General features: G+C 43.1%; 1 protein-coding gene across 1 annotated transcript; it reads right to left on the minus strand.

The window, feature by feature from the left end:
• Window positions 1–388: 388 nt before the first annotated feature.
• Sap18 (Sin3A associated protein 18) lies at window positions 389–7,030 on the minus strand. The gene is made up of 4 exons (XM_057786577.1): window positions 6,889–7,030; window positions 6,658–6,767; window positions 2,943–3,065; window positions 389–2,637 (listed from the first exon to the last, which is right to left on the minus strand). Exons 1-4 carry the CDS (start codon window positions 7,015–7,017, stop codon window positions 2,484–2,486), a joined length of 516 nt encoding a protein of 171 aa, XP_057642560.1. The 5' UTR covers window positions 7,018–7,030; the 3' UTR covers window positions 389–2,483.
• Between the last annotated feature and the right edge of the window lie 19,700 nt (window positions 7,031–26,730).

A 26,730-nucleotide genomic window follows, 5' to 3' on the forward strand; every position in this document is an offset into this window, starting at 1 on the left:
TAACTCAGTGGCAGTGCTTGCCTGACATGAAGGACCTTGCATTGGAAGCCTAGCACCACAAAAACGCTGTGCACTGTGGCCCTTCTTGGAGATGGACAAACTCACACAATCTCCAGAATTGTATCGCATACTTTCAGCAATTATCTTTTTCATGTCTTTTCTTATGTTTTTTTAAGGATCTGTCTCTTTATATTTAAGTCACCTGTTGTCACTGCTGGAAAACTTGAGTGGAGCAAATCAGAAACAGCAGGGTTTTTTTCCCAGTTTCTGATTACTATCTAAAAGTTCCCCTCGTTCATTCCAATTATTTTAGTTGGGAACAACCAATAGCAGGACAGTCGGGTGTTCAAGGTCATCCTTAACTAGAGAGTTGCAGGACTACAGTAGAGACACCATCTTAAAAACGGTTTTTATTTAATTTAGTTGCTGTACATGAAGTTTCCTTGGAAGTGGTGAAAAGCTGCTGAACAGGGTTAGGACATCCTCAGCAACTTACAGTGCAGAGCAGAGGGACAGGCGGTCCTTCCCCCTTTGAAAACAACCAACAGCTGTGTGCCAGGCTCTGGGTTGCGCATGCTGGATAGTGGCACACCCCTTTAATCGCAGCACTCGGGAGGCAGAGGCAGGTGGATCCATGAGTTCCAGGGCAGCCAGGGCTTCTCAAACCGTTTTGAGAAACCAAAAAGTATAATCACAGGACCTTTCCAAGTGAATTGCTAAAGTGACTGGTATTAAAAATGCTCTTTGTACTAGGTGTGGTCCCACATGCCTTTGACCCGGTATAGAAAGCAGAGGCAGGTTATTTCTCCAAATTCTAGGCCAGTCTGGTCTACACAGTGAGACCCTGTCTCAAAACCAAGGGTCAAAGAACTTGTTGCTTTTGCAGAGAACCCCTCTTGGTTCCTGGCATCCACATGCAGACTCACAACCAGTTGTCCAAAATTGACACAACCCCCCTGACCTCTGAAAAGACCATTAATACACGTGGTGCACATATACGTAGGCAAACACCCATATACATAAAATAACGAAATTGGTAAGATGCACTTCGGGCTAGTGAGATGGCTCGGTGGGTAAAGTCGCCTGCTGCCCCCAGTGACAACCTTGGGACTCAACGGTGGAAGCAGAGAACCAGCTCCCAACGTTGCCCTAGTTCACGCTCCCCTTCCTCCAAATAAATGTCATTTTATTTTGATCTTAGGTTTTAGCTTAGTGCCCCTAGGAATTTCCTTATTTTAGGGGGAAAAAATCTGGGATTTTTAGTCTTCAGAGAATGGTTACCTGATCAACATTAATCCCAATGCAATAAATACTTTGAGAAGTTTATTTCATTGCCAACCCTAGGAAATCATAGCCATCAGCGAGTGTTTATGACAACAAACCCAACAGGCAGTCATTCTGCTTTCTTAACCACCTTGAAAGTGGAAACTACCATGAATTTTTAAGATTGGAGTTTCTAATTGTGTATGAATTCAATAAAGCAGGGTCAGTTATTCCAAATGCCTGCCTTGAACTCAAGCAGGCACAGCCTTACCCGTGGACAGGAGTCAATCACTGCACCTCAGCTGTGGAAGTTTTGAGATGGTACCTGGTACAGCTAAACTGTCCCACAAAAGCTAGAAAGCAGGACAAGCCCAGCTCTGTGTTAGTAACTATAACTAGCTCTCCCTCCTCACTTGCCCTTCACACACGTGCCAGCACGCACATCGACACACCTGGTACTGAAACGAATGCCACCTAGTCCATGACTCGCCTACTCAGCCATCTAGGCTGCCCTGCAGGCACTAGGTTTCGCAGTTCTCCCGCACTTCACAGGACCTGCTTCCTCTCTCCCTCCACTCTCAGCTCTTGAAGGTAGCTCACTGTAGCCTAGAACGAGTCATTTCCTCTCACTACATGCATGCTTGATGCTGAGGTCAAGAGAAGGGCTCTCATCCCCTAGGACTGGAGTTAGAATGTGAGCCATCACGGAGATGCTGGGAATAGGACCTGGGTCCTCTGCAAGAGCAACAAGTTTTCTTAACCAAAGTCATCTCTCCAGCTCTCGTCACCTAAGTGAGCCAAACTTTTCCAACACAAGATAGCTTCTTCCACAAACATACTGCACCATTTTATACAAACTCCATGGCTTTCTTGTTCTGCCTCTTTAGGTCTTAAAATGCCCTCTGCCGCTTAGTAAAAATCCATGAGTTGAGATTGCTCCCACGTCACCATTAACTTTCACAAATGGGCTAATTGCACACGTGTATTTCACAATAGTTTTACACAGAATGCTAAGAGCACTTTTCTTCATATTTTACAGAGGGTTTAAAACATACATTTTCTTTAATATACCAAAGTACATCCAACTCTAATTCCTAAATAAATGTGTTACAATTTGCTTAAAATTTAAAGGCTTAATGGCAAGGTTCAAGGGAGGAAAAGATTAAGTAAGTTTATTTTACAAACTGGCTGAAAAATAACTTCAAGAAAGTCAATAGAATTTAGTATGGTCTCATCCGTCCTGAAGGAGGGGCCCGATTTGGAGGAGTGATGGCTATGTCCAGATAATCCCCTATTTGGAACTTCTGTGACTGCAGGGTCATGGAGTCATCGGTGCCCTTCCTGCCAGACATGGTGCTGCCAATCTCCTTAACTCTGTTGGAAAGGAAGTCAACTGTTAATAGACTAAAAATGCATCAGCAAACAGTACAGAGAACAGAGAATGATCTATACATAACAAATTTCCAAAATGTAAGCACTTGAGCTCTGAATATAAACTTATGGGCACCACCACTGGCATAAAGAGATTATCCCAAAGCCAGGCCTGGCGGCTTATGATGTAATTCCAACACTGAAGCCTGAGACAGACTGATAACGTCCGTCCTCTTGCCAGAAAGGTGGGGGTAGGGGGGAAATTCTTGCAAAGTCCAGAGATTACAGAAATTAAACAAGTCACCTACCTATATCCAGGTCTTTTAAGATCCATAAAAACAATTGCAAAATTGAAGTGTGTGCCCTTCTTTCTGGCTTCTGGGTAGACTTCCTTTACTAAACTAGTCAGTTCTTTCAAGGTTGCATCCATCCTAATTTTTTGAAAAGATGATTAATAAACATTAGTATAACAAGGGCATAAAACCAGTACATAGTACATTCTCAAGTCATACTCCAGGGCCCTTGCACTATGATTTACTGCAAGATGGCTGGCATGGAAAAGGCAATTTGCTGCACAGTCCTGGCTACCTGTGTCAACCCAAGCGAAGGTCAGAAGGAGAGAACCAATTCCACAGCTGTCCTGACCTCCTCAAGCATTTTGTGCAATATGCACAAACACACATTAAATAATAAATTAATTTGCCTCTGAATATATCCTGTTGTCCTCAATGCTAAAAACATCAATAAATTAATCTTGCTACAAGAGATTAAAGAGATTCCCACATAACTCTTCTGAGGCTACATAACAACATCTGGCTCAGTGATATACTTACCTACAAGAAAAACCAGTCCTAAGTTATTCAACTACACAAACTGTCTAACTGCTAAGATAAATAATCTCTCATATATTATAGCCCCTAAAATCAGAATGCATCTTAGAATCAATGGGCAGGGATAGCATCTTCATAAAGATATGCAATTTCTCGTTCTCTCATAGAATCTTAATGATGGTGGCAGAAGATGGCTTAGCAGGTAAAGGTGCTTGCTGCCAAGCCTGATGGCCTGAATTGGATCCAAGGAACCCACATCATGGAAAGACATATGTAACTCCCACAACCTGCCCTCTGACCTCCACACACGTACCATGGCACTCCCATATGCCACATATATACACAAAAGTGTAATGAAAATTTGCCAGTGAGATGGCTCAATAGGTAAAGGCACTTGCTGCACAAGCCTGCTGTCCTGGGCTCAATCCCCAGAATTCTCAAGTAAATGTGGAGAGAAGATACTCCAAAAGTTGCCCTCAGACTTCTACAAATGTTGCAGTACTTGCACACTGCACAACACAAAATAATAAAAAATGATTTTTTAAAGTCAAGGACATGAAACTTTAAAACAAACTATAGGCTCCTTTCTGCTAGTCTGATTAAAATAAACCACTCATTTAGCTTCCCCAGTTTGCCCTAATTAAGCCTTTCCATTCTAGCTTTTAAACACAGATGAAAATCCATTCCCACCTTGTTCAGCTGTGCTGAGTTCTTACAGTCAAGCAACTTACCACTGAGCTCCACCCTCAGCTCCAATCTATAAATGCTGTGGAGTGCCACCTGTTGTCACCTCTAGGGGAGGGTCTCCTGCATACAGTATAGCACAGGATGCCAATGCCTGGCATCTTTTAAGTCCCAGCCTGGCATCAAGCTAATAAGTGACTTGTAGGTGTCAGTCACCAAAAAAGACATTAATTATAAATACTTTGCTCACAAAGATACAAGTTAGATCAGCAAAGGCTCCCCCAAGCTGGCATCCTTATCTCACTACAGACATGGTCTACCTGTTTCCTCCCCACTGGGAACAGAGCAGTGGTGGTCACACTCACGCTTGCACACGCACACATGCTTAAGCGGAATAAAGAAGTATACAAGCCCAGAACAGGAAATGATATTTCTAGAAACAGATTGGACGGTCTCCCCTATCTTTTCCCATGGGAATGTTCCAGACCAAAGGCCACTTTATGCATTGCAAGAATGCATACAAGTGCTTTCTAGAATGCAATGAAATATAGTACAATTCTTACCCATCAAAAAAATAATCACTGTGGCCTCTCTGCACATTAAAATACAGAATTCAAGAGGGATTTTGGAAAACATTTTATGAGAATTCTACTTGCATATGTTATGTGCACCATGTGTGTGCCTAATGTCTGTGTGAGCCAGAAGAGTGCATTGGATGGCCCTAGAGCTGGGGTTAGAGGCTTCTGTGAGCTCCCCAACATGGGTGCGGGAACTGAACTCTGGCCCCGTGAGCACTATTATCCACTCAGCTCTCTCTTCAGAACCTAAAAAACCTTTTTCTTCTTTTTGAGATGGGGTTTCTCTGTGTAACAACCCTGGTTGTCCTGCTGTTCTAGAATTCACTGCTGTCCTGGTCAACTGTAGACCAGGTTGACCTCAAACTCAATTTGCCTGCCTCTGCCTCTCAAGTGCAGGGATTAAATAAAGGTGGACACCACCACTGCCAGGGGTTGGGGAGGGGGTGCTGAAGAGCTGGCTCAGCAGTTAAGAGCACCTGATACTTCTGCAAAACCCTTGTTCCAATTCCCAGCACTAACAGGACAGCTTACAACCCCATGTAACTCCAGGGATCCTACCCCACTTCTACGCTCAATGGGCACCAGGCATTCATATGGTGCATACAAATACATGCAGGTAAAACAACCCTATATACGTATAAATAAATTAAAAACTGAAAGATAGCATCCTGAAACTATGACACAAAAATATGTAGTTCATGCTGTGTGTACTTCACATAAAGTCTTATTTTCTCAGAAGAGCTGTACACAGACTGTGTAGTCAGAGTTGTAAAACTTCAGACGGAAAGACTCTCACTGTGACCTTATGGAATTTGCAGTTGAATTTTACTTTCTCAGAATTTATATTCTATTCTTCAATTAACTCGAAAATTGAAATTTTGCCTCCAGTGAACTTCAACGCTGGCATAAACTATGAGGTGAGATAACTAATTTTCTTTTGTTTGGAGACAACTTTCTAAAGCTTAAATAGGCTCTATGAGTCTGGGTGGGCCTGAATTACCAGCCGAAAGTCGTAAGGATAAACTGAAGGATGCATACAGCTTCCAAGTAAAAAGCACTGCATTCCTTTTTTGTTGACACCCATGTGGTTCTCACAACAATCTCGAACAATACAGAGAGGTGGCCTCTGAAAAGCTGCGCTCTGTGCAGAAGGCAGTTCGTTACAAGCTCAGGGTGTAAGGAAAGTACTGACAAATTTGGAATCTTAGTTCGCTGGGAAGACATATGGAATTTTAATATTTGAAAAGTGGCTTACATTAAGCCATTACTGAATATTTCTTCAATCACTACCTTTTGTTTTTGGGGGTGTGCGTTTGAGATGGGGTCTCTGTGGGCTTCACCATGTAGACCAGGCTGGCCTCGAACGCAGTAACAAGAAATTACTGTTTGCTTAACAGGTGCAGAGTTTCTAGTTGTGAAGTGTGTGAAAAGATTTTAAAGGTGGGGCACAGCTTTCAAAAGTTAAAGAGGCAAATTTCCGGTTACATTTTGCGACAACAAAAATATATTAAAAATAGCTTTTACTGCTTTCCAAAAGCCATTACGATGTTTACCCGACACAAAGCTTGTACGGTCCTAGCTGAGTGGACAGCCGTCTTCACTGAACCACCACCAAACGTTTTCACACCGAGTGCCAGAGCAGAAAGGACTCGGGTTTGCTGGTGCTGCGATACTTGAGGCTTCTCAGTGTCAACGCTCTGAGCACAGCTCGCAGCACCCAACTCCCGATCGTCTCCCATCTCGCCGTGGTATTTTAAACGACCTACGTGTTTCTGTACCCGGTAGCCCTATGGCGGGAGCCGGGCCGGTCCGTCCGTTCCACCCTAACGTTTCCTCACCGCTCCCTAGAGCCTTCCGAGGCGGGTAAGCCGGGGGAAGAGCCCGGTCCCCCCGGGATGCAGCCCGCCAGGCCCCAGTCCCGCGCGGCTCACCAGGTGTAGATCTGCAGCTCGCTCGAGGGCACGTTCCCGCGGGAGAACTCGTCCATGCGGTGGTGGCGGCCGTTGTTGGTGGTGAAGACCCGCAGCAGGAGCGGGCAGGTCTGGGGAGAAGCGCGGAGTCAGCCCCGGCCGCGCCGCTTGGTCTTTTCGCCCACCCGCCGGCAGGCCGCGCCCGCCCGCCCGTCCTCCCGCCTCGGCCCCGCAGCGGCCCGCCGCCCGCACCTTCTCGCGGTCGATCGGCTTCTCGGGCTCCTTCTTAATCTCCTCCTGGGTAACGCGCGATTCCACCGCCATCTTCCTCCTTCGGCCCGGGAGACGCTCGCCCTGACCTCCGACCCCTGCAGCGAGCATGAGCTACTCGTTTCTCGCGAGGAAAGGCGCGAGGTTTTATAGCGGGCGACTGGCAGGGCGGGGCGTCAGTCGGCGCAGGCGCACTTCCCTGTGAGTGTAGCCTGGGCGCGCCTGCGTGTTACCTCGGGGAGGGGGGCGGTACACACGCATGCGCCGGTCTGCGAGTTGTCTGTAGGAAAGTTGGGTCTTAGTAGTTTTCTTTACGGGTCTGTCCACAGCCCAACAGCTGTCCACAGCTTAACGTGGCATTTACATACGGCAGCGATGAAAATATGTAGAAAACACGAAAATATTAAGAACATTCAGGTAATATGTTAAAAAAATATGAGCAAGGTACTGACGTTGGTGATAAAAGGGGCGGGGACCCCTAAAGTAGACAAGTACTGCAAGGCCGGCAGAGAAATGCTTTTTCTGTAGGAGGTGGTGAAAGCGTCTGTACTGGGGAAGGGAATGAACACACAAAATTCAAGTCAATTAGGCCCGGCAGTGGTGGGTCCATGCCTTCAACTCGGAGGCAGAGTCAAGCGAAGCTCTGTGAGTTCGAGGTCAGCCTGGCCTGCACAGTGAGTGCCAGGACAGCTAGGGCTCCATCGAGAGAGACCATGTCTCAAAAACAAAACGAAACTCCAAAAGCAAACAAAAAGAATGAATCAAAACCCGGAATGAAGGTTGGGAGGAAGTGTGGTGGCAGAGCACTCAGCGCTCTATTAGCCAGGGCTCTCTGGAGTCACAGACCTTATAAAATCAAGGGCTCCCTCCCTCCCTCCCTCTCTCTCTCTCCCCCCGCGTGTGTGTGTGTGTGTGTGTGTGTGTGTGTGTGCCACCACCGCCCCGCTGAGTACTTTTTTGAGTAACATTTACAATCTAAACCATAGCATCACTGACTTTATAATATTTGATGAAAGTTCCTTTCTTTCCTTTGTTTTGTTTATTTTTTGAGACAGATTTTCTCTGTGTAGCCCTGGCTGCTACCTTGAACTCGTTCTGTAGATGAGGCTAGCCTTGAACAGAAATCCACCTGCCTCTGCCTCCCAAATGCCAGGATTGAAGTGTGCGCTATCATACCTAGTTTATTATATTAATGGTGTGTTTAAGCTGTGAGTGATAGCATACACCTGTGATGCCAGCAGTTAGGAAGCTAATATAGAAAGATTGCTATGAATTTAAGGCCAACCTGGGATAAGAGTGACCCTGTCCAAAGAGGAGGAGGAGGAGTGGTGGCCAGCTCAGTGGGTTAAGGCACCTGCAAGCAAGTCTGACAGCCGAAGTTCAAGATCATCCCTAGGACCCACGGAAGAGGAGAGAGAACTCCCACTAAAGTGTCCTTTCTCTCTCTCTCTCTCTCTCTCTCTCTCTCTCTCTCTCTCTCTCTCTCACACACACACACACACACACACACACACACACTAAATGTAATTGAAAAAAGGAATAAAAGCATTTTTATCACGTTTGCACCTATCTGTGTCAAACACTATACTATTACCAAAACAGTTCCACCAATGTAGAGAATAGTATCTTATGGTTTTGTTATGAGGACATCTGAGGGTAAGAATAACTGGATATATATTAATCGTGAGTATTATTCTAGTAGACAGCTGTTAATTGATCAAAGAAGCAGTCAAGGGCCGGGCGGTGGTGGCGCACGCCTTTAATCCCAGCACTCGGGAGGCAGAGGCAGGCGGATCTCTGGGAGTTCGAGGCCAGCCTGGTCTACAAGAACTAGTTCCAGGACAGGAACCAAAAAGCTACGGAGAAACCCTGTCTCGAAAAATTCAAAAAAAAAAAAAAAAGAAAGAAATAAGAGTTCATTTCAATGTGAGAGCTAGCTGGTAACAAGACTGAAGTATCAACCAAGCATTTGTAATTAATTTTAAGCCGCAGAGTGATTAATTGAGAGCAGCTGTGGGGAAGAAACATCCATCTATGATCATCATGGTGGGAAGGATGGTGGCATACAGACAGGCATGGTGCTGGAGAAAGAGCTGAGAGTCCTACATCTTGCAGGCAACAGGAAGTCAGCTGAGACAATGGGCAGTATCCTGAGCATAGAAAACCTCAAAGCCCGCCCCCGCAATGACACACTTTCTCCAACAAGGCCCTACCCATTGCAACAAAGCCACACCTCCTAATAGTGCCACTCCTTATGAGATTATGGGGACCAATTACATTCACATTATCATACTTCCTGTGTGAAGAATGGAAGGGATGACTATTTTACTTTTCATCATAAAATCTAGAACGTCTCTGGCCATTATTCAAGTACTGACAGAGCCTCCTCATTGTTCTTTTCTATGTATTTCACCTTGTTTGTCCTGAGAAATTCCATACCTGGATCCCCAGTGCTCTCCAAGGTTGATCCCAGGCTGTGGGTAGACTGTAGGGGCTGATAGTTCTCTGTGGTCTTGGCCATTCACACACTGTGGGCATTTCCACACTACTTACCAACAGCGGTGTGGTTTCAACTCTACAGCAACGCTTGTCAAAGAGGTAGAAGGTGATGGAAAAATATATGAAGAGCAGAGATCTAAACAGGAGTAGAAGGGAGAACCTGCTGGGTAGAGTCACAAAATAAACACCCTAGGTTTCGTTGAGAGAAGGGGACAGGGAGGTTAAGTAGAGGCTGTGTGGGAGGCCACAGCCCTGTAGCATGAGTGTGTTGCCATGGTACCTGACGTGACCTTCTGAATCTCTTGGATGTAGTGGTCAGACAAACAGAGGACCTCAGTTCTCAGTTCTCTACCAAAAGCAGCCTTTTATGTCTTGTGTTTATGTACTGTTTCCTGTCCCATCTAGAGGTTAACGTGCTGTCCCTCTAAGTTTGTGCAAATGCACTCCAGGAAATTAACACAAGGAGGAATTCATCCAATACAGAACTTGTCACCACGGTGAGGTGGCCTGTGACTGTATGCCAGAGTATCGGCGTAGCACCATGATCTGTGACTCTCAAATTGATTGATATGCAGCACAGAGTGGCATCTGCATCCCTGGACGCGTCTCTGAATGTGTATCGTCAGCTAGAAGCCTTGAGGCAGACATCCTGGGGCAGCAACATAGCCTGTGTTTTAGAGTCTCGGTGATTCCACTGGCGTACGTGGATGACGGATAGCATTGGATGGTGGTCTACTGGTGTACGTGAATGACGGCCAGCACTGGACGGTGGTCTGCTGGCATACGTGGATGACGAACAGTACTGGACAGTGGTTCCACTGGCATACGTGCATGGCGGACAGCACTGGACGGTGGTCTGCTGACGTACGTGGATGACGGACAGCACTGGACAGTGGTCCTCTGGTGTACGTGCATGATGGACAGCACTGGACGGTGGTCTGCTGGAGTGCGTGGATGACGGACAGCACTGGACGGTGGTCTGCTGGTGTACATGGATGACGGACAGCACTGGACGGTGGTCTGCTGGTGTACATGGATGACGGACAGCACTGGACAGTGGTCTGCTGGTGTACGTGGATGATGGACAGCACTGGACGGTGGTCTGCTGGTGTACATGGATGACGGACAGCACTGGACAGTGGTCTGCTGGCATATGGGCCTATGCATCACACAGTGCCTTCATACTTCAGCTCGTGATGACCAACTGTATTAAGATGCCGGCTGACAGAGAACAGAGTCCAGGAGGGGTCAGTCGGCCCTGTCAGGAAGTAGAACCTCTGTGGGTGACTATGGCCTGTCCTCCTAGTGTCCCTGTGAGCACCTAGACTTTTCTGAAAAACATGCAGAATCTCACAAACGGGCTTTGATTTGATAGAGTAGCTTCTTGTTATTTAGTGGTACAACCTGCAGAGGTGGGAGCTCTCAGGAAATTAAAGGTCTCTAGGTACTAACTGATTAAAAACAATGAGAAATTGCCCTCGCTGGCAAGAACGAGAATTCAGAAGGCTGCAGCCTTTGCATCTAGAGGCTGGCTTGAGGTTGGAGGATCACATGGCCCAGAGGTCAATCTCTCCTGGAATGTTGTATCAGCCACAAAGTTACAGGCACAGCAACTCTGAGGACAGAGAGCTAGAACTTCTCTGAGCTACTAAATGGGCTTTATCAACTGATTTGTGCTTGCTTTGCTAATAGTTATGTCTAAAGCAGTGATTCTCAACCTGTAGGTCTCGACCCCTCTGGGGGTCAAATGACCCTTTCACACGGGAGGCATATCAGATATCCTGAATATCAAATATTTGCATCATTATTTATAACAGTATCAAAATTAGAGTTATGAAGTAGCAAAGATAACAATTTTATAACAGAAAGGACTGTATTAAAGGGCCTCAGCATTAGGAAGGTTGAGAACCACTGAGAAAGCCTGGCGGTGGAGCTTGATGGCCCTTGGTTCCATTTCTAGCACACACACACACACACACACACACACACACACACACATGCAACAAACTTATCTTAATCGCTCAGTGTGGATCTGAACGGGGCTAAGATGCCCTTTCGTTATGCACATTTCTAAATTCTTTCTTTGGCAGCTACCGCTGCTTGCCAACACTGTACCTAGGAATGTAATGTGATCAGGCTCACTTCAGTCCGTCATAGCACTGGGCAACAGATTATTTCACACCCAGATATTTTTGGAACATTCGTGTGGTTACTTGACCAGAAATTCATCGATGTGCTGCATCTACTTTAAAAATTCCTTGTTAAACTTGACAGTGGTGTTGCATGGCTTTAATCCCAGCACTTGGGAGGCAGAGACAGGCAGATCTCTGTAAGTTCGAGGCCAGCCTGGTCTACAGAGCGAGTTCCAGGACAGGCAAAGCTACAAAGAAACCCTGTCTGGGGGTGGGGGGGATCCATGAATCCTTGTTAAGTGTTTTCTGGAGAAATGCAAGGCTTTAGGCTGTGGTTTCCAGTTAGAATTCATTACAGATGATGTTGTCACCTACAGATGATGTCTGTCACCTACAGATGATGTTGTCACCTACAGATGATATCTGTCACCTGCGGATGATGTCTGTCACCTACAGATGATGTCTGTCACCTACAGATGATGTCTGTCACCTACGATGATATCTGTCACCTACGGATGATGTCTGTCACCTACGGATGATGTCTGTCACCTACGGATGATGTCTGTCACCTACAATGATTCTGTCACCTACAGATGGTGTTGTTACCTACAGATGATGTCTGTCACCTACAGATGATGTCTGTCACCTACAGATGATGTCTGTCACCTACAATGATTCTGTCACCTACAGATGGTGTTGTCACCTACGGATGATGTCTGTCACCTACGGATGATGCCTGTCACCTACGGATGATGTCTGTCACCTACGGATGATGTCTGTCACCTACGGATGATATCTGTCACCTACAGATGGTGTTGTCACCTACAGATGATGTCTGTCACCTACAGATGATGTCTGTCACCTACAGATGATGTCTGTCACCTACAGATGATGTCTGTCACCTACAATGATTCTGTCACCTACAGATGGTGTTGTTACCTACAGATGATGTCTGTCACCTACAGATGATGTCTGTCACCTACAGATGATGTCTGTCACCTACAATGATTCTGTCACCTACAGATGGTATCTGTCACCTACAGATGGTGTTGTCACCTTTGTCTCTTTTCTACTGTGACAAAACATGATGACCAAGGCAGCTTATAAAGAAAGTGTTTAACTGACTTAGAGTTTCAGAGGCTTAGAGAGAACATTTGAGAGATCCCATCTTGACTGACAAGCAGGAGGCAGAGAGAGAACCCCAGGATGGCAGAGTCTTTTTTGAAACCCCAAAGCCAGTGACACACCACCTCCAACAAAGCCACACCTCCTAATCCTTCCCAAACACCCCACTGACTGGGGACCAAGCATTGAAACATATGAGCCTGTGGGGGATATTCCCATCCACATCACCACACTAGGCGTCTCCATTTCTCCCGAGTTCTGAAAAGTGTTTACAGATCATGCTAGGAAGTTCAGTCCCTGTGGAAGGAAAGGGAGTAACAGTGCATATTGTGGTTGCTTCTGATAAGTACTGACCCTACACTGTGTTAGCCCAGGCTATCCCTGTGTGGAGCTGTGAGGGTTGCTGTTAACTATCAACATGACAGAGGTTGGTATCATGTATCACCCCGGAGGCGGGCCTCTGAACGTGCCTAAGGTCATTATCTTTATTACATTCATGGAAGTGGGACAACCCACACACTGAAGGTGGCATCATTCTTTCCCGAGGCAGGGGACTGTGGATTCTGTAAGAGTGAAGAAAGCAATGGGCGAAGAGGCAAAGGGGAGGTTGAGGCAGGCAGGGACACCTGGATTCCATGAGTTCAAGGCCAGCCAGCTTTACATAGCACATTCCAGGCCGGTCAGAGCTACATAGTAAGACCCTGTCTTACACACACACACACACACACACACACACACACACACACACAGAGAGAGAGAGAGAGAGAGAGAGAGAGAGAGAAAGAGAGAGAAAGAGAGAGAGAGAGAGAGAGAGTTAGCCAAGCACCATCATATGTACTTTGCACACAGTATCCCAGCTGCTTCCGGCAGTGGTGGACAGTAACTGGAACTGTGGGCTCAAACAAACCCTTTTGCCTTTACGCTGCGTTGGTGAGAGTATTTTATCACAACAGGAAAAGAGACTAAAACAGTGTCAGCGTGAGTACAGGTTGTATTTTTATTGCCTGCCTGCCTGCCATCTGTCTTCCTTCTTTGCTTTCTTCTTTCTTTCCTTGTCTTTTTTTTTCTTCCATCCCTTATTTATTTATTTATTTATTTATTTATTTATTTATTTATTTATTTCCTTTTCTCCTCTGAACTCCTGGGCTCTCTGGAGACACAGGGGTCCAGCTGAGAGCGTCTTAATCACAAGTGGATAGAACCCAAGTGGGTTCGCTAATTGGTAAGAATTGCATCTTTATTTTATCTGACCTCTGATTAAAACTGACTTTCCTTTTGGTGTAAATATAGTGTATCTTAGAAACATTGGCACTTCCAGTGGCGCACTGCTCACAGAAATTCTGGGTGTTCTCACCGCCATTCCAGGAATGCCATGAATACTGATTGCTACTGCAGAGCGCTGGACACGTCAGGCCTGCCGTCAGGACCTGATACTCGCACCTGTGTGCACACACAGTAACCAGATCACATGGTCATTCTCCTGCCTCAGCCTCCCAAGTGCTGAGACTACAGTTATGTGCCATTATACCAGCTAAAAATTGTCTCATAAATTATCACTATTTTTAGTTTTTTGCTACTGTTATTCAGTGCTGGGGGTTGAGCTCTGACTTCACACGCGGCAGACAGTGATCTACTGCTTTTCTCGGTCTCATTTGGGAGCTCATGGCTCAAAACAGGGTCTAGACTGAGACTCCCCTGAGATTTCCTGAATGGCATGGACTTGCTGGAAACCACTCCTGGGTCCTAGCCAGTCAGACTTTGCGTTATCCCGAAGTTCGAAGTCCGGACTGAAAGGAGGAGCTGTTGATAAGAGTTGCTGAGGAACCAGGCCAGAAAAGGAGACTCCTGGCCGAGTCAGCTTCTGTCACCTCCTCTGAGTGCCCCAAACCTCCCATGTGGGTCTGGTGACTTGCTAATATTTTGTTGACATGCTTTTTGTTATGAAAAACAATCTTCAAATTCCTCGGTTTTGAGATGAGCCTCAGTCTTTTCAGTGGAATAAAAACAAAAGCCAATTTATTGCAAATGTATTACATAGTTTTCAGTGAAGCTCAATCTTGGCCCGTTGTATAAAATGTCACAGTAAACATCTCTTGGTTTGGCTGCTGTAAAGCCAACTAGAAGCTGTTCCAAGCTCCAGATGAGCAGTGTGTTTAATTTAATAAGGAAGAGGAGGAGGAGGAGGAGGTAGGCTCCTTGATGACCTCATTCAAGTCACTAGCTTTATAGAAAAGGTGATTTCTGGTTGTCATGTTGTGACTGTTTTTTTTTTTTTTCTTCCTTCCTTTCCTGGAAGAAAAAAAGTGGTAAAATGCTTAATATAAGTTGTTAACTTTGTTTTTCCCATTTTTATTGAAAATAAATTTTTTTCGTACCAATATACTTGGATCCCAGTTTCCCCTCCCCCATCTCCTCCCAGATCCTCCCTACCTCCCCACCCATCTAACTCCATGCCTTCTTTCTATCTCTTTAGAAAACAAGCAGGCAGAAAAAAATAAAAATAAAAAGAATACACACTAACATACATGCACACACACACACAGAAAAACACACAGCTGGAAGCCATAATATATAAAGATAAAAAGTATACGATAAAAAATGCTCAAAGCCGGGTGATGGTGGTACACACCTTTAATCACAACACTCGGGAGGCAGAGGGAGGTGGATCCTTGTGAGTTCGAGGCCAGCCTGATCTACAGAGCAAGTTCCAGGACAGCCAGGGCTACACAGAGACACCCCCCCCCCCGTCTCCAAAAAACAAACAAACAAACAAAAACCTCTAAAACTGCTATTGAGTTCGTTTTCTTTTGGCCATCTACTGCTGGGCATGGGGCCTGGCCCTGAATGTGGTTTATACACCCAGTAAAACTCCATTGGAAAAAAACAGATTTTCCTCCTATGCAAATGGCTGTCAATCCCCTTCCTGATTAGGGAGGGGAGCTTATCTTGACTTCCCCCTCCAGTGCTGGAAACTAGCTTGAACCTGTGCAAGCTGTCACAATCTCTGTGCATTCACGTGTGCACCCGCCCTGTTGTTCTGCAAGACACTGTTTCCTTGAAGTCACCCATCCCCTCTGGCTCTTACAATCCCGGCCCCCTCCTCTTCTCAGAGTTCCCTGAGTCCTGAGGAGGGTTTCACTTACGATTCCACAAAGTGTTTCAAAGTCTCTCACTCTCTGCATATAGTCTAGTTGTGGGTCTCCGTGTTTGTTTCCATCTGCTGCAGGAGGAAGCTTCTCTGACGAGGGCTGAGCAAGACATGGATCTGTGAGTCCAGCAGAATGTTGTTAGGAGTCATTTTATTGCTGCGTTCCTTTAGCAGGACAACAGTTGGGTTTCCTTTGGGCCTGTGGTCTGTCTAGTCTCAGGTTCTTGGCCATAGGAGCATTATCAGGTGTGAATTCCATCTCATGGTGTTGGACTAGAAGTCCAAACGTCAGGGAGGAGTTGCTCCAGACACCACTCACATAACCACAATTGATGCAAAAGCAAGAAGATTTTTATTCTGTCATGACAGGGCCCTTCAGGTTCGGGATATGAAGGACAACCGATAGCTGTTACAGTCCATCTTTTAAAGCAAAAAGCCACAGACACAAGGGGGGTGACCTGTAGGTTGTTTTCCAACTTATTGGATTGGCTTATTCAAAGGGTTACTAGCAGTGCTTGGTCTATTCCAGGGCAGAATAGCTGCATGATAAGGGAAACATCTGTGGGTTGTCTTTGCCTCAATTCCCAGAATGGAGTTATGTTTGAAGATTATTCACAGGGACACAGGAGGATGAGCAGTCTGTGTGTGTGTGTGGGGGGGGGATTGTTCCTTTTGTGAACTGCTGACATTCTAAGTTTGGCACATATGCCAATCACAGATATCCTGTTCTCCTAAGCAAATGGGATGTTCTCATGAGAGCAGGCCAGCTGCAGGTCCTGAGGGGGTCCTGAGGGTCTCTCAAACAGGATGTTCTCATGAGAGCAGCCGACTGCAGGTCCTGAAGGTCTTTCAAACAAACAGGATGTTCTCACGGGAGCAGGCCAGCTGCAGGTTCTGGGGGGGAAGGGTCCTGAGGGTCTTTCAAATGGGGTGGGGCTTAAATCCAATCTGATAGTGGTTGGTTACTCCCACAACATTTGTGCCATTATACCATCAATCATGCAGGCAGGGCACCACTGTAGAGTGCAGAGTTTGCAGCTGGATTGATATGTACCTTCCAGGACTATGAACACTAGTCAGCAGGGTTTGGTGAGATATGAGCTACGTAAGTGTCGTCTCCAGAAACAGGGGCTGAACTCACCACCAGGTTGTAGAGAGTAACCGATCACCTTGGTAATAGTTTATGATGTTTTGGGGTTTCTATGGGGTCCCTTTGGCCAACAACTCAACAAGATGTAACCCATTCCAGGAACTAGAGGTTTTACTTGGTGGCCAAAGTCTAGTTGGAGCATCATCTCCCCTGCAGTTTGCTGACCCCACTTAGATCCCTTTCATGTATAGAGGTGTTTCAGGAAGCTTCTACAGTAGCAGGTTTCCATATGGTTTTTCAAATGGTTTTTAGTGTTATTTGCCCTCCCCATATTCCTTCCTACATATTCTATTTCCCCTTCCTTAGGGGAGCATCCCTTTCTCCTAGTCCCTCACTCCATGCCTAGCCTTTGTGGCTATACAGATTGTAGCACAACTATCAGAGGCTTAAGTGCTAACATCCACATATGAGAGAACACATACAATAGTTGTCTTTGTGGTCTTGGTTTCCTCACTCAAGGGGATTACTTTTCTAGCTCTATTCATTTACCTGAAAAAATTCATGTTTTTATTTTTTGACAGCTGAATAATATTCCATTGTGTAAATATACCACATTTTCATTATCCATTCATCAGGTGGTGGACGTCTAAGATGTTTCTAGTTTATGGTTCTTATGAATAGAGCAGCAATGAGTGTGGTTAAACAAGTCACTCTGTAGCAGCATGAAGTGTCCTTTAGGTATATGCCCAAGAGTGGTTTAGCTGGGTCTTCCTGAGAACCACCACACTTGGTTTTATTCTCCTACCAGCAACGCATGAGTGTTCCCCTTCCCCCACATCCTTGCCAGCATAAGCTTACCGATCATGCATTCTGACTGGGGCAAGAGGAAATCTCACAGCAGCATTGATCTGCATGGTAGTTTGAAGGCAATTGGCCCCCATAAGCTCACAGGCAGTGGCACAATTAGGGGTGTGACCTTGCAGGAATAGGTGTGGCCTTGTGGGAGGAAGAGTGTCACTATCAGGGTGGGTTTTGAGGTCCCCTATGCTCAAGCTACTCCCGGTGTAGACAGAGACTCCTTTTGCTGCCTGCAGATGAAGATGTAGAACTCTCTGCTCCTTCTCCAGCACCGTGCTTGTCTGCACACCATGTCCTGCCACGACGAAAATGGACTAAATCTCTGAAACTGTAAGCCACCCCAAGTAAATGGTTCGTTTTGTTTTGTTTTTAAGAAAGAGTTGCCATGGTCATTGTCTCTTCACAGTGATAGGAACCCTAACTGAGATAATTTGCATTTTCTGTATAACTAAGAATGTTGAATATTTCTTTAAGTGTTTCTCAGCCATTTGTGTTTTATCCTTTCAGAACTATTTAGTTCCGTATCCCATATTTAATGGGGTATTTGTTCTCTTGATGTATAGCTTTGGTCTGGTTTTTAGTTCTTTATATATCTCTAGACATTAACTCTGTATTGGATGTAGCCTGCCACTTTGTCCGGATGATGGTATCCTTTGCCCGGATGATGGTATCCTTTGCCACACAGAAGCTTTTCAGTTACATTTATTTATTTATTTATTTATTTATTTATTTATTTATTTATTTTTTAATTTTTTTTTTTTTTTTGGTTTTTTGAGACAGGGTTTCTCTGTGGTTTTGGAGCCTGTCCTGGAACTAGCTCTTGTAAACCAGGCTGGTCTCGAACTCACAGAGATCCGCCTGCCTCTGTCTCCCAAGTGCTGGGATTAAAGGCGTGCGCCACCACTGCCCGGCTTCAGTTACATTTATTAATGTCGATCATTGTGCCTATGTTAATGGTGTCTTGTTCAGAAAGTCTTCTGTGCCAATGAGTTCCAGACTGCTCCCCACTTTCACTTCTTTCAGATTCATGACATCTGGCTTTATGTTGAGGTCCTTGATCCATTTGGAGTTGAGTTGTGTAAAGGGTGGTAAATACGGATCTATCTGCATTCTTCTCCAGTCATCTGGTTTGAGCAGCACCATTTGTTAAAGATTCTGCCTTCTATCCAGTTTGTATTTCTGGCTTTTCTGGGAAAAATGAAATCTCCATAAGTGTGTGAATTTATGTCTGGGTCTTAAGTTAAATTCACCAGTATGTCAATGTCATGCTGTTTTTACTACCATAGCTCTGTAATCCAACTTGTAATTGGGGGTGGTGATACCGTCAGCAATTTTTTTATTACTCAGCTGTATTAGCTTTTCAAAATTTTTTGTATTTCCACATGAAGTTGAAAATTGTCTTTTCAGTTTCTGTGAAGATCTGTATTGAAATTTTGATGGGGGTTGCACTGAATCTGTAGATTGCTTTTGGATGGGTTGGCCATTTTCATAATATTAAACCAACTGATCCATGAGCATGGGGAATCTTTCCATCTTCTGATGACTCCCCCACTTTCTTTCTTCAGTGTCTTAAAGGCTTTATTATACAAGTCTTTCACTTGCTTAGTTCGTTACCCCAAGACATTTTAACTTTTTGAGGCTATCGTGAAAGCTAGTGTTTCCCTGATTTCTTTCTCAGTTTGTTTGTCATTTGTATATAGGAAATCTATTTATTGTTTTTTTTTTGTAATGTATTTTGTATTCTACTACTTTTCTGAAAGATGTTTATCAGCTGCCAAAGTTTCCCAGTGGAATTTTTAGGGTCACTTATGTATACTCTCATATTGTCTGTGTCTTAGGGTTTTATTTCTGTGAAGAGAAACCATGACGATAGCAACTCTTAAGAAATGAGAACACTTACTTGAGGCCGGCCCACATTTCAGTGATTTAGTCCGTTATCGTCGTGGCGATACTTTCTTTGGGCTGTCAACCAGCTCCCAAATAAGGACATGGAGGCTCATTGTTGGATATGAGTGCTCAGCCTTATCTTAGGCTTGTCTCGCTAACTCTTTTAACTTGATTTAACCTGTTTCTATTCATCTGTGTTTTGCCTTGGGGCTTTTTACCTTTCTTTCATTCTATATTCTATATGTCCTACTTTTCTGCGTCCTCTCTGTCTGTCTGGCCCCTGGAATCTCCCTGTCATCTCTTTTTCTTTTTTCTTTCCCCCAAGCCAAATTCTTCCTCCTGCTTACTCTCCCTGCCTGGAAATTCTGCCTGTACCTTCTCCCTCACTGTTGATCGTTCAGCTTTTTATTAGATCAATCTAATGTACTGCCTAAGGGTGTCTTAGGCAGGCAAGGTAAAACAGCAACATATCTTTGCATAATTAAACAAACGTAACATATATTTACATAGTTAAACAAATATTCCACGACATAAACAAATGCAACATATCTTTTACATAATTAAACAAATATTTTGCAACATGGTGGGAAGCACGGCCACACGCAGGGAGGCATGGTGCTGGAGAAGTAGCTGAGAGTTCTACATCTGGATCCAAAGACAGCAGGAGGAGAGAGTGCCACAGTGGGCCTGGCTTCAGTAACTGAGACCCGCAAGTGATGGACTTCCTTCAGCACTGCCACACCTACTCTAACAAGGTCTTACCTCCAATGGTGCCATGGAGACTAAGGTGGTCATTTTCTTTCAAGCTACCACAATCTGCAAAAAAAAGATACTTTGACTTCTTCCTTTTCAATTTGATCTCTCTCAGTCATCTTATTGCTCTAGCCAAGACTTCAAATGAATACTATATTGACTAGGTATAGAAAGAGTAGACATTCTTTTATTGTCTCTAATTTTAGTGGAATTTCTTTGAGTTTCTCTTTAAGTTGATGTTGGTTGTGAACTTGCTGTCAATTGTCTTTATTATGTCTAGGAATGTCCCTTATATCCCTAGTCTCTCCATAACTTTCTTTTTTCTTCTTTCTTTGGTTATCCTGAAAATAAATCTATAGAGCAGGCTGACCTTAGACTCACAAGATTCTCCTGACTCTGCCTATCAAGTGCTGATATTAAAGGGCAATTGTGGCATCATTAAATAATAAAGGCAATGTTCCTTATGTTTCTATTTTGCAGAATAATTTGAGAAGTACTGTTGCTAATTCTTCTTTGAAGGGCTGGTAGAATTCTGTGCTAAATCCATCTGGCCCTGGCCTTTTTTTTTTTTGTTGTTGGTACATTTTCAGTTACTGCTTCTATTTTATGGCTTTGTTTAAATTGCTCATCTACTCTTGATAAAACTTTGGTAGATGAAACATATCAAAAATTTATCCATTTTTTTCAAATATGGTAAAATACATAGTTTTACAATATATCCTTATGATTCCCTGGATTTCCCTGATGTCTGTGGTGATGTCCCTCTTTTTGCCTCTGATTCTATTAATCTGGATAGTCTCTCTTCATCTTTTAGTTAATTTGGCCAAGGGTTTATCAATCTTACTGATTTTTCTCAAAGAACCAACTATGTGTTTCATTGAGTTTTTAATTTATTTCTATTTTATTGATTTCAGCCCCAAGTTTATTTCGTGCCGTCTCCTCTTTTTTAGTGTCATTTCTTCTTTTTCTTCTAGAACTTTCAGTACACCATTAAATTGCTGATGCACACACTCTCCAGGTTTTTTATGTAGAAACTTAGTGCTATGAACTTGCTTCTTAGAACTGTCTTCATTGTGTGCAATAGGCTTGGGTATATTGTGTTTTCATTTTCATTCAGTTCTAAAAAGTTTTTAATTCCTTTCTTAATTTCTGCCTTGATCCATTTTTCACTCAGTACAGTGTTGTTCAGTTTTCATGAGTTTTTTACTTTCTGTGATGGCTGATATCCAGCTTTAATTCATGGGGGTCAGATAGGATTCAGGGTGTTGTTTCAATTTTCTTATGTCTGTTGAGACTTTGTATCGAAGTATGTGGTCAATTTTGGAGAAAGTCTCAGAGTTCCTGAGAAGAAGGTATACTCCTTTGTGTGTATACTCCTTTGTGTATATATTCTTTTGTGTGCATACTCCTTTGTGTGTATATTCCTCTTTTGTGTGTATATTTCTTTGTATGTATACTCCTTTGTGTGAAATGTTCTATAGATATCTGCTAGATCCATTTGATTCATGATGTTTTTTAATTCCAGCATTTATCTGCTTAGTTTTGCCTGGATGACCTATCTGTTGGCAAGAATAGGGTATCAAAGTCTCCCACTATTACTGTGTGAGAATCTATATGTGATTTTAGCTGTAAAAGTATTTCTCTCATGAACTTGGGTGACCTTGTGTTTGGTCCACAAATGTTTAGAATTGTAATATCCTTCTGTTGTAGTTTTTTAACTAGTATGTAGTGTCAATGAGTACGTAGTATTCTTCCTATTTCTTCTGATTACTTCTGAAGTTTTCATTTGACTTCCTAAAGTTTTCTTTTCCAGATTTATCTTGGTTTGGGCTTTCTCTAATGATTCTATTTATACTTTCATGTTTTAGATTACTTTCATTATTTCATTGCACTATTTGTGTTTTCACAGACTTTTGTTTTGTTTGTCAAGACAGGGTTTCTTTGTGTAGCCCTGGCTGGTCTGGAACTTGCTCTGTAGACCTTTAAAATGGCTAACTGACAAACCTGTCTGGGTGGATCAATGGCCTTTGACATCAGAAAAATTATAGCAGTTGGCACAGGAGTTGCTAAATGCTCAACATATTGAAGAATAGACCAGTGCTTGAAATTATCCTATATTTGTTACTAAAATAAATCTGGAAAATGACGAATGGTGACGGATTTAAGAGCTATTAATAAGGTGACTCACCAATAGGCTCTTTATTTATTTTTTTATATTTATTTATTATTTATTATGTATACAATAGTCTATCTGTGTGTATGCCGAAGGCCAGAAGAGGGCACCAGACCTCATTACAGATGGTTGTGAGCCACCCATGTGGTTGCTGGGAATTGAACTCAGGACCTTTGGAAGAGCAGGCAATGCTCTTAACCACTGAGCCATCTCTCCAGCCCCCCAATGGGCTCTTTATAACCTGCAATTCTTGCCTCCTCTATTACCTAAATGATGCACTAGTCTAGTGATTGATTTAGAAGATTGCTTTTTAAATATACCTTTGCTAAAATAGAATAGAGAAAAATTTGCCTCCACAATGCCTACTTATAATACTTCCCAGCCTATAAAAAGATATCAATAGAAAATCCTTCCACAAGGAATATTAAACCGTTCTATCTTATGTCAATATTTTATACAACAGTCACTGGAAATAATTAGTAAACAGTTTCCTCAATCTATAATTTACCATTATATGGATGATATTTTACTAACGGATTCAGATTCAGATACCTTAGAGAAAATGTTTAGAGAAGTAAAGAAAAATTTGTCGCCGGGCAATGGTGGCACACGCCTTTAATCCCAGCACTCGGGTGGCAGAGGCAGGCGGATCTCTGTGAGTTCGAGACCAGCCTGGTCTACAGAGCTAGTTCCAGGACAGGCTCCAAAGCCACAGAGAAACCCTGTCTCAAAAAAAACAAAAAAAAAAAAAAAAGAAAAAAGAAAAAAAAAAGAAAAATTTGTCTTGTTGGGGATTATAAATTATTCCTGAAAAAAAAAAGAAAGAGGAGATACTATGAATTACCTAGGATATAAGATAGATTTACCAAAAATTCAACCCCAGAATGTATGAATCAAGAGAAATTAATTATGAACTCTTGATGGTTTTCAAAAGTTGCTTGGAGATGTTCACTGGCTACAGTCCATAACTGGACTAATAACTCAAGAACTAAGTAGTTTATTTCAAACCTTACAAGGTGATAATGACTTAAACAGATCAAGAAAATTATCAGCTGATAGAAAATTGGCTTTGATAGAAAAGAAATTACAGAATATACATGAGGATCATTTGCATCTACAACTTGATTATATTCTGGCTATTTTACCTTCTATGTATTTTCCTACTGGAATTCTAATTCAGAGAAAAGATAATATCCTAGAATGAATAATTTTTACCACACAAACAGTAAGAAATTAAAGACCTATATAGAAAAGGTTTCTTGTTGATTCTAAAAGGAAAATTAAGACTTTACCAATTAGCAGGAATAGACCCAGCAGAAACTATAGTACCTTTTACTAATGTTGAAAGCTCCTCATTATGGACAGATGATATGGGATAACCTTCTGTATATGTGTTGCTTTTATTGGATAATGAATAAAGTTGTTTCAGCCTATCGTAGGGCAGAATAAAGCCAGGTGGGAAAACCAAACAGATGTATATAGAGAGAGTAGGTGGAGTCAAAGAGACATCATGTAGCTGCCAAAGAAGACAGACACCCAGAGCTTTTACTGGTAAGCCACAGCCTTGTGGCGATACACAGATTAATAGAAATGGGTTAATTCAAGATGTAAGAACTAGCTAGAAATATACCTGAATCATTTGGCTGAAAAGGGTTATAATTAATATAGTTTCTGTGTTATATAGTTAATATAGTTCAGGTCTAAGCAGTTGGGAAATGAACAAGCAATCTCTGTCTACAGACAGAAGATTGGCAAAGGGCTTGCAGTAAATTTTTTGGGAGGAATTAACAACAAATATCCCAAAAGCAGCAATTGAATCCTTCCTCACATTGTAGAGGGACACCAATTTCTGGAGTCCCTACCCTCTATACTAATGCAAACAAGTCAGGAAAGGCATGTAGGAATTTCAAAAAGATAGGAAGACAGTGTGTTTGCCCTAACTGACAAACTGGTTATCACAGTAGAGATTGGGGTGAGGGGAATGGGTGAGTCCAGGGTTCAGGGATATTTAGTAACCTTATCTAATGTTTTGGATTGTCAGGTATTTCGCTTTGTATGCTGGCCCTTCCTGGGTGGTGTCAGCTTTTCCTGGAGTACTGCTTTATCAGATATACCTGTCTTTTTTTATGATTCTGAAATGCATACTGATATCATTGTTTTGTCCTGTGTAATTTTTTTAAAACACGTTTATAAACTACAAACCTGATGGAGATACCCTTTGCCCAAAGAATAAAGAACATGCAGAGTAATGTGCTTAAGATAATTTATTCATTTACCCTCAGACATTTTTACTTGCTGTGATGTCCTGCTCTGAGCTCTGAGGGAGTGCCAAGGCTGGTACTTAAGGCTGCCATTATTCCTGTAATATGTTATATGTTGTAATATGCAAAAAACTGTTTCATCTTACTTGAGTCATATGCTGGAACATTGTCAGTCTTGATTTGCACAGGTATTCCCATGATGGCCATAACACTAATAAGTGTCCAATTACAGAATCAGCCTTTTCAAAACTCAAAGTAGTTGCCTATTGAAATCCTGAATATATAGCTATGGTATAGTATACATATTTTAATTTACCAAACTCTGCAAAATGAAACATTGGGGGTCTTTATTACCCCTTTCTGTTTATTAAGCATAAGTTTTAGAACTCGATTAGATCTTTCTCTAACTGCTTGCCCTGTAGGATTGAGTGGTACACCTGTGTGGAGCCACAAGTGTTATACAGTAAATGAACAGCTGACAGATTCTTAGACAGACACACAAGTGTACAACTTATGGGGACCCAAGTGCAGAGCTTTGGGAACACTTGTCTTTTAGATAGTGGCTGTCAATTCTGTAGAAACCTTGTGATGCCATGATTCTTCTCCCCCTTAAAATGGGATTCATGCCCAAAACTCTTCATCACTGTAACTTCCTGCTGTACAGACAACCCAGTGACCTTCCATGGGCCTTAGAGCAATAACATTCACTCCTTGTTCTAATAGTCAACTCTATTTACTCATAAAGTCAATCCTCCACAATATCCTAAAAACCACACCCTCAAACAGCTTCAAGAAAAGAGAAAAGAATATTGTGAAAATGATTATATTGCTGAAAGTGATTAGTCAACCCAAATCCTACCAAAGTCCAGTGGCATTCTTTACAAAAGCCATAATGTTGCTTCCCCAGTAGCCGCACGTCTCTCACACACACCCTGCCCTCTGTAACATGAGTCACGCTCCTCCTCCTCATTTCTTGGGGCTGTGATCATGAACAGATATTGAACTTGTAGAAGGTGTGCATCACCATGATCAATGTTTGGAGCTTTCCTGCTGTATCTTCCACAAGTTTTATATTTTCAGGTCTTATACATAAGTTTTGACTCTACTTTGAGTCAATTTTTGTGGATGATGGAAGATAACTGACTGTCTTAGCTTCAGTCATGAACTTGACAATCAAAGAAGAAGAGTCTCAACTGAGGAACTGCCCTTATTGGCTTGACCTATGACCTTGCTTGTGAGAGGTTTTTTCTTTCTCTCTTTGTTACTAATTTTATTTTTATAATTACTTTATTTTACTTAGTCTTTGTTACATTATATTTTGGTAAAATCCTTTTTCCTTTCAAACTCCCAGATCCTCTCTACCTCTCTATCCATCCAACTTCATAGTCTTTCTTTTTGTCTTTCTAAAAAAAGAAAAAAAAAAGCAAAACATCATCATCAACAACAACAAAAGCAAGACAAAATTTAAATACTCAATAAGAAAAGTGCCAAAACAAAACAAAAAAGCACCATGGAGTCTACTTGTGTTGGCCAACTCCTCCTGCACCTGGCCTGCCCTGGTGTGTGGCTGATACACCGGTGGCACTCAGCTGGCTTGGCACCCATTCCCATCAAGCATCAGTTTGGTTAGAAGTAGGACTTTTTGTTCACTTCCCCTTCTCGGTGCTGGGACTTTGCCTGGCTTGAACCTGAGCGGGTCTTACGAGTGTTCTCACTCTCCGGGAGCTCACGTGAGCCTCAGTCTGTTGTGTACGGAAGACCCTGTTTCCTGGAGTCATCCACCGCCTCTGGCTCTTACAATCTTTCTGTCTCCTTTGGGGCATTTTATTCATTGGTAATTGGTGTACAAGGGTCAAGCCTGATAGGGGAGGTGATCCTGGGTGGTGTTAGGGAGCTGA

The sequence above is a fragment of the Chionomys nivalis genome, chromosome 12 (assembly GCF_950005125.1).
Source record: "Chionomys nivalis chromosome 12, mChiNiv1.1, whole genome shotgun sequence".
NCBI lineage: Eukaryota > Metazoa > Chordata > Mammalia > Rodentia > Cricetidae > Chionomys > Chionomys nivalis.

What these genes read in the sequence shown, in the direction of transcription:
- Sap18 (XM_057786577.1), bottom strand. Translation starts at nt 7,017, where the DNA reads ATGCTCGCTGCAGGGGTCGGAGGTCAGGGCGAGCGTCTCCCGGGCCGA. An exon ending in AGCCGATCGACCGCGAGAAG is followed by an intron (nt 6,768 to 6,888) that starts GTGCGGGCGGCG and finishes GCTTCTCCCCAG; the next exon opens with ACCTGCCCGCTCCTGCTGCG. An exon ending in CTTAAAAGACCTGGATATAG is followed by an intron (nt 2,638 to 2,942) that starts GTAGGTGACTTG and finishes CCTTTCCAACAG; the next exon opens with AGTTAAGGAGATTGGCAGCA.